At 57.1% G+C, this 8,090-nt stretch overlaps 1 protein-coding gene across 2 annotated transcripts; it reads left to right on the top strand.

Moving 5' to 3' along the window:
• The first annotated feature begins 1,744 nt into the window (after positions 1-1,744).
• Emilin3 (elastin microfibril interfacer 3) lies at positions 1,745-6,366 on the top strand. Of its 2 annotated transcripts, none has more exons than XM_048349346.1 (4): positions 1,745-1,911; positions 3,131-3,253; positions 3,873-4,094; positions 4,734-6,366. In XM_048349346.1, exons 1-4 carry the CDS (start codon positions 1,745-1,747, stop codon positions 6,364-6,366), a joined length of 2,145 nt encoding a protein of 714 aa, XP_048205303.1. The 2 variants fall into 2 exon arrangements, with proteins under 2 accessions (XP_048205303.1, XP_048205302.1); XM_048349345.1 differs by having other exon boundaries at positions 3,873-4,096; positions 4,574-6,366.
• The last annotated feature ends 1,724 nt before the right edge of the window (positions 6,367-8,090 follow it).

Raw genomic sequence — 8,090 nt, 5'->3', positions numbered from 1 at the left:
TGCAAAAAAAGGATGAGAGGACAGACAGACAGACAGAAGAAGTGGTGTGCGGACAAAGGAAAGAAGACTTGCACGAAGACAAAGCAGAGGTGGTGCTGGTGCAACTGCAAGCCAAAGAGGCCTGCCAGAAGCTGGAAGAGGTAAGAAAGGATTCCAGGAGAGGATGCTGCCTTTGAAGCCAGGAGAGGAGACTCAGGAGGAGCCAGCGCTGACTCCTCTACCTCTGACTTCAGCCCCCAGGTTGTGGACAATAGGCGCTTGTTGTTGAAGCCCCTTCAGTGTCCTTGATACAATTTTTAAAAGTGTGTATTTACATCTTAAAGTCAATTTAGAAATTGGTCCCTCCAGACCCTGCAGCTCTGTGCCTTCCATGAAGTCTTCTCAATGATTTGTGACGATAGAGAAAGCTGTGGTCACCTGTGTGAATGAGAGAAAACCAGAGAGAAGTGCAACTTGGGGGGGGGGGAGGTTGTTTTGTGTGTGTGTGTGTGTGTGTGTGTGTGTGTGCGCGCGCGCGCGCGCGCACGCGCGCCAGGACTAGGGCTTGAACTCAGGGCTAGAGTGCTGTCCCTTAGCCTTTTTGCTCAAGGCTAGCGCTCTACCACCCAAAAAACAGCGTTTTTTGGGGTTTGTTTTTGTTTTTGGTGGCTAGCTGAAGACAAGAGTCTCACTGACTTTTCTGCCTGGGCTGACTTCAAATCTTCGTCCTCAGATCTCAGTCTCCTAGGTAGCTGTGGTTACAGGCTTGGGCCACCAGCACCTGACAGAAGTACAGTACTGTGCTATTGAAGACCGAGCCAATCAAAAGACTCCTTCAGGTCAGGAAGTTAGGGAGCTAATGAATAAAGACAATTACAAAACTCATCTCTGGTTGCAAGAATCAGCTTCACCAGTGAAATTTGGAGGACACGTGGCTTAATGCGGCTTCTTATGAAAAAGATTTAGAACGTTCCCTTTGATAAGAGAGGCTTAACTATAAACCAGAGCCAGGGACAGGGTGATGGAGAGATGCTGCTACCCATACCCATGAGAAAAAGACAACACGGACCCCAGTAGCGAGGTGAAGGAGAAGCCTGGCCACCAAAGGTTGGCTGAGAAGAGCAGTCTGCAGTTATCACCCCTGCCACCCATGAACAGGAAAGAGTGCGCCCCTGAGGTGGAGTCGACATCAAGACCAGCGAGTGACCCCAAACACCATGCTCTCAGCTGTAGAGACTCGGACCACGGGGATGGGTTTCTAAGACCAGGAAAACCTCCTGGCCAGGCCACCTTCAGGGCCCTGCCTCTCTGATGGTCGCCGGGTTCCCGCAGGTGACGGCGGGGGCAGGATTATGAGTTAGGGGTGCACTGGGCTCGCCGGAGTGGAGCTTCTGCTCTCTTTTTAACCTCTCGCTTGCAGCCGTGGGCTGGGTGGGAGCTGGGGCGGGGGTCTGGCAGCTGGAGGAGGGGGCCGGCGGAGGAGAGCCGGCGCGGCCCCAAGTTTATGCTAATCCGCGCAGAGCCCGCCTCCTGCCTCCCCTCGGCGGCCCCAGCCGCGAGCAGCGCCGGCCACTCGGCGGGACGCAGCCACGGCGCGGCGCCCGGCGGCCCAGCGAACCGGGGCGCACCAGGGCGGCGGGGGGCGGCGGGACCCCGGCCGGCCAGCGGAGGGGCGGCGCGGCGCAGGGGGCAGATACCGGCTGGGGGTGTGTGTGGGGGAAACACCGCACGGGGTGGAGGGCCAGGTGGAGACCGGGGGACCACGATGGGCCGCCGCCGCCTGCAGGTTTGGCTGTGCGCCTTGGCGGCGCTGCTCTCCGGGGCGCAGGCTAAGGGCACCCCACTCCTTGCGCGGCCCGCACCTCCCGGTGCCTCCCGCTACAGCCTCTACTCGACGGGATGGCGCCCGCGGCTGCGCCCCGGGCCGCACAAGTAAGCGCGGGCCATGCAGCGGCGGGAGGGAGGGGGGGGGGAGGGAAGGAGGGCTGGGGCCCACGCGGCTCGGCGCCACTCCCACCTGCCCGCACCATGCGTGGCGGGGGTGGGGGGGGGCGTCGAGGTCCCCGGGATGCACGGGTCGTGGCACCGAGTGGGCGACGGGCGGACGATGCGCCTGCCCCGACCCCTGGCCGGGGTGGGCGCCCCACTCTCTCCAGGAGACTTGGCTCAGTAAAATAAGCCGAGGGGGCCTGGCGCGGTGGCTGGGATCCTGGCAGTGCCCGCGGAAACCTTTCCAGCAAAGTAACATTTTCCAGCTGTGCTGTGAGCAAACTCCCGGCCCCGCAGCGGACCAGGTGGAGGGAGAGGAAGGGCTGTCTGCCCTGGGAGCACGTGGGGGCTCTCTCATTCCCCCCACCCCCGCCCCCTCAGGCCTTCCATCTCTCCACTGCCTTGCCAGGTACTAGTAAATCCATGGAGCCAAGCACCCGACTGCTAATATCCCGCCTGTGGTCAACCCGACTCCAGAAACCCTGTGGAGCTCCCAAAGTGGCTGCCTGCATATCTGCTCCTGTGCCACGAGCTCATTTTGTGCCACGGGCAGGCAGCCACACGGGTTGGCACATATCTGAATTTGAACTCTAATTATACCGGAGAGGTACTATAGGATGACGGCCACCTTCAGTGAGCCCGAGCCCATCACAGCAAGCTTTCTGGAGGAGGTGGCAAAAGAATTAGTGGTGGAAAATTGCATCAGGGGAGGAAGAAGGAGAAACCTGATTTCAGACGAACCACTAAGTTGGTGGGGATCTCAGAAGCCTTGAAACCCAAGATAAGGAGTTTGGGACTGGTGAAGGAATGAATTGAGGGCGGAAGATGTGCCAAGGCAACTGACCTAGGATCGACTCAGGCAGAGTGGGCAGCTGTGCCAGGCTCCTTGTTTTTTTGTAGCACTTAATCCAGAGGGCCATGGATCAAGGACACAAGTAACAGAACATCCAAACTGGGCTGGTCCAGAGATACTGCCGAGGTGGGGGAGGGGGGAGGGAGAGGGCAGGGGCCCTGGCTTCAAGGAACAAGGAGAACAGATAAAAGAGATGTGGGTGTGGGAGTCTTGATCTCCTGCTGGGACCAACAAGTGGGGGGAAAGAGGGAGGTGGCCTTAGAGGGCCTGGCTCAGGCCCCATAATCCAGGGACCATTTCCCTCTGTAGGGCCCTCTGTGCCTATGTGGTACACAGGAACGTGACCTGCATCCTACAGGAGGGAATAGAGAGCTACGTGAAGGCTGAGTACCGGCAGTGTGGTTGGGGGCCCAAGTGTCCTGCAACAGTCACGTGAGTGTACTCCTGTTTTATCTACTTGGGGATCCCTAGCCCTAGTTTTAGCTCCAGCTGAGAATAGAGCCTACTCCACAAGGTGCTGCCATTCTTTGGATAGGCCAAAGTCCCAGAAAAGAAGACTAGGTAAGACTCCCCCCAACACAAGGTTTTGAAATGGGGACAGAGACTCACCTATGGAGACAGAAGCAGGGTCAGGTTGGAGCCTGGAAAGCCCATGAGATCCCCAGGAGGGTCCCCCAAGAGCAAAGTAGCACAGGAATAAAAGGAAGTGGCAGAATATGGTGAAGGAGAGGACAGTCGCTCAGGTAGTGGTTGATGCCGCAAGGCATGTGGGAAGCTGGTGGGAAGACCATGACCCTGGGAAGGAGGGGCTTACTGGAGAGGCGGGCTTCCACCTGCATCTTCCATTCACTGGGTTCACAGTCCCTAAAAGGCCTCCCATTCCATAGCTCTTTCTACCCCTTATCTCCCAAAAAGAAGCCCCTGGGGACTGGCCTGGTGATGGGAAGATATCCAGACCCCACGCACACTTCTGAGGGTGGCCCTGAATACTTGCTAGGGAACGGGAATCTTTGTCCAGAGATTCAAGACCCTGCCCTCTCCTCCTGCCCAGGTACCGCTCAGTGCTCAGACCCAGATACAAAGTTGGCTACAAGACAGTGACAGACCTCGCCTGGCGTTGCTGCCCTGGTCTTGCTGGAGAAGGCTGCCCTGAGCACCTCACCGATCAGGGGACCACTCCACCCCAGCAGGAGCCGGAACCCCAGACTCTCTCAGGGCAGCCAGACCCAGGTCCCAGACCCCCTCCCTACAACAGAGCGGTCCCTAGTCCCCATGGTGAGTCTGCCTATGGACACCCTCTAAGAAGATAGGGTTTCTTAGCTGGGCACTGGGTGCTCATGCCTGTAACCCTAGCTACTCAAGAGGCTAAGATCTGAGGATAGAGGTTCTAAGCCAGCCCAGGCAGGAAAGTCTGTGAGACTCTTATCTCCAATTAATGAGCAAAAAGATGGAAGTAGAGACGTGGCTCAAGCAGGAGAGTACCTGCCAACCTTGAAAGAAAAAGCCAAGTGAGAGACCCTAGTCCTGACCCAAGCCCTAGTCCTGACACACATACATACACACATATGGGCAGGAAGGGGAATTGTCCTTGGTTGGGGATGGTAGATCTCACATTGGGCGTGACAGGCAGTCTCCTACTACCGACATTCCTATTCGATGGCTCAGAGCCAAGGGAGCTGTGGCCCACAAGAAGGTAGTTTCAAATAGAAAACTGCTGGTGATCTTCCTGGGGTCTCTCTTTTTTTTTCCTAGGAAGGAAAGTTCCAGGGCTGTTTGGTGAGCGGCTGGAACGCCTGGAGGGGGATGTCCAGCGCCTGGCACAAGCATATGGTACTCTCGGTGGCCTGGTGGCCAGCTCCGAGGATCCCAATAGGGTGACTGGTGGCCCTAGGACTCCCACTGCCCCTCCCATGGGCTTTGGAGTTATCCCTGAGGGGCTTGCAAATCCCAGAGATGGAGCCAGAGGATCGCTCACACCTCCCCTGGGCGAGATCCTGAGCAAGGTGACAGAGGTGAGCAACACACTTCAGACCAAGGTGCAGCTGCTGGATAAAGTGCACGGACTGGCTCTTGGCCATGAGGCACACCTGCAGCAGCTGCGGGAGGCCCCGCCGTCTCCTCTGACCTCCTTGGCCCTGCTGGAAGAGTATGTGGATCGACGGCTCCAGCGACTCTGGGGGAGCCTCCTGGATGGCTTTGAGCAGAAGCTGCAAGGTGTCCAGAGCGCGTGTGACCTGCAGGTGCAGGAGGTGAAGCAGCAGTGTGAGGAGGGCCAGGCGGCCAGCCAGCGGCTACACCAGAGCCTCGATGGCCGGGAGTTGGCCTTGCGTCAGGAACTCTCACAACTGGGTACTCGACTTCAGGGTCTGAGCGTGGCTGGAGGAGCCAGGTGCTGTGGCCAGCTGGCTTTGCTCAGTGCCCGTGTGGACAGCCTCGAGAGGAACTTGCAGGCGGTCACTGAGGCCCAAGGAGGAGGCCCAGGCACTTCGGCTGGGGACGGGCTTTCACACCTCTCTGCTGCTATGCTTGAGGGAGGTGTCAACGGCCTCCTCGACGGCCTGGATGCTATCAATGGGACGGAGAATGGAGCCAGAAGCTGCTGTCTGAGGATGGAGATGGGAGGCTGGGGTGTGGGTGGCTTCGGGTCCATGCTGGAAGAACGTGTACAGAGCTTAGAGGAGCGCCTGGCGAGCCTAAGCGGGGAGCTAAGCCACGACAGTGCTCCAGCGGGAAGGCCAGCCCGACCCCTGGTGCAGACGGAGCTGGCCGTGCTAGAGCAACGCCTGGTCTCTCTAGAGACCTCGTGCACCCCCAGTACTACCTCAGCCATCCTGGACAACCTTGTAGCAGAGGTGAAGGCCTGGCAGAGCCGGAGCGAGGCCCTTCTACGCCAAGTGGCCAGCCACACAGCTTTGCTCCAGCAGCTCAATGGCACTGTGGCAGAGGTCCAGGGGCAGCTGGCAGAAGGTACTGGCAGCTCACTCCAAGGTGAGATCACTCTGCTGAAGGTCAACTTGAACTCAGTGAGCAAGTCCCTCACGGGCCTCAGTGACTCTGTCAGCCAGTACTCAGATGCCTTCTTGGCTGCCAACACGTCCCTGGATGAGCGAGAACGCAGGGTAGAGGCTGAAGTCCACGCTATCCAGGAGCAGGTCAGCAGTCACGGCTCTAGGCTGCGAGCCGGCCACAGGCAGGTCCTGAACCTGCAAGGGGAGCTGGAGCAACTCAAGGCAGGTGTGGCCAATGTGGCTGGGGGCCTGAGCCGCTGCCAGCACACAGCTCAGGAACTCCAGCACGCCGTGGGCCACTTTGACCAGAGGGTGGCACAAGTGGAGGGTACGTGCAGAAGACTGGGCTTACTGGCTACCAGCCTGGACAGCTTGCCTACTGAGCCGCTCAGGCCTGGAGAGGGCCTGTGGAGCCATGTAGATCAGCTGAATCGCACACTAGCCCAGCACACACAGGACATCGCCCGCCTGCGGGATGACCTGCTGGACTGCAGGGCCCAGTTAGCTGAGCACATGAGGCCAAGGCGAGCCAACTAAGCAGACCAGACAGCAGCTGAGGTCCTACCAACACTAGGAACACCAAACCTAGAGCCCAGCCTTACCCAGCAGCACTGCCTAGCTTCCCCTGGCCAGCCTAGAGGACACCGGATGACTGGTCTTGGTCCCAGCCATCAAGAGCCATCCTCAGTGCTGCATAATTCAGGATAGTGGTCAAGGCAAGACCACCATGCCTACAGACCAGGCTGGACTTCAGAGACCACACACATCTTCTCCAAGTCTGTAACTTGTTTGTATGAGAGACATATCAGCATGAATAACTGTGTTAAGATCTCCAGGCCCCAGGCCCACCACAGAAACCTACCCACGGCTCCCTCTGCCTGTCCACAAGGCAAAGCAACCTTTGGAGTCATCTGTTGCTTTATCCCTTGGCTTCTGTCCCTACTAGACTAGAAGAGGTTTGTGTGGGAAGATGATCCCCAGCGGAACGCCGCTCATACCTGGCAGCTTCACACATGCTGTTTCTGAACCAAGGACCAGAGGCTACCTGACATTTCCAGCTCCCCCACACATTTTCAGGACTGAACAGAAGCACGGAGACCTGGCTTCTCTCTGTATTCCCCTTTGATCTTCCCTCATGGTGAGGGTGTAGGCAGCTGTATTTTCCCAGAGAAAAGAATTGGATCCAGGCAATTTGTTTGGAGACTCTGACCTGATTTATTCATTTGCCTTATTTTTCCCTAAAGAAGAAGTTTCCTCTTCTAGCCGGATACCCGTGGCTCATGCCTTGTAATCCTAGCTACTCCGGAGGCTGAGATCTGAGGATCACAGTTTGAAGCCAACCTGGGCAGTTAAGTCCACGAGGTTCTTCAATTAGTCAGCAAAAAGCTGGAAACGAAGCCGTGGCTCAAGGGGTAGAGTGCTAGCCTTGAGTGAAACAGCAAAGGGATAGTGCCCAAGCCCTGAGTTCAAGCCCCAGCACTGATGTGTGCATGTGTGCGTGCGTACATACCACACACACACACACACACACACACACACACACACACACACGGGAAAACCTTTAGCCTCAGGTCAGTACCTCTCTGCCAAGAGAAGCTTCAATGTATTTCAAGGCTAGGAGGAGGCTAGACCCTGAGAAGGAGGCCATAGCTGGAGGAGAAGGGGTTCAGGTACAGAACCTTCCAAGGACAAGTGGAAAACGCAAGTATTCCTCCAGCCTGCACTGTTCCCAGAGACTCCGCTGACTCTGCTGAGGCATTCGGCATCGCGTCTCTCCACAGTTCTCACCTGTGCTGTCTCAAGGTTCCTTGCAGCCCTGCCTTCTGACTTCTGGACATTTTAGTGCTGTGACCTCCACTCTGGCACAACACTGTTGGACAGCAGGTTCCGGATTAAAGCTTTCAGACAGTCTAAAGGTGCTTTCTTCCTAACAGCAGTTGGGGAGGGAAGGCTGCTGGAGTTGTCATCCTACACCCTGCAGAGCCTGGGACAAGAGCTCACTGGGCTGGGAATGTAGCTTAGTGCTAGAGTGCTAACCTAGCATACATGAAGCCCTGAGTTTGATTCCTAAACACCACAGAACAAACCAGAACGGGCACTGTGGCTCAGGTGGTAGAGTGCTAGCCCTGAGCAAAAGAAGCTAAAGGACAGTGCCCAGGCCCTGAGTTCAGGCCCCAGGACTGGCAAAAAAACAACAACAACAAAAAAAAAAAACCCAGCTCACTCTATAGATGAGCACTGAACTGACCAGCAGAAGTTTG

This window comes from Perognathus longimembris, chromosome 6 (genome assembly GCF_023159225.1).
Source record: "Perognathus longimembris pacificus isolate PPM17 chromosome 6, ASM2315922v1, whole genome shotgun sequence".
NCBI classification, from domain to species: domain Eukaryota; kingdom Metazoa; phylum Chordata; class Mammalia; order Rodentia; family Heteromyidae; genus Perognathus; species Perognathus longimembris.
This window is presented reverse-complemented; position numbering and strand designations above follow the sequence as displayed.

Coding starts and splice junctions, on each gene's coding strand:
- Emilin3 (XM_048349345.1), top strand. CDS start 1,745: ATGGGCCGCCGCCGCCTGCAGGTTTGGCTGTGCGCCTTGGCGGCGCTG. Junction 1,912..3,130: donor CTGCGCCCCGGGCCGCACAA/GTAAGCGCGGGC, acceptor TTCCCTCTGTAG/GGCCCTCTGTGCCTATGTGG. Junction 3,254..3,872: donor AAGTGTCCTGCAACAGTCAC/GTGAGTGTACTC, acceptor CCTCCTGCCCAG/GTACCGCTCAGTGCTCAGAC.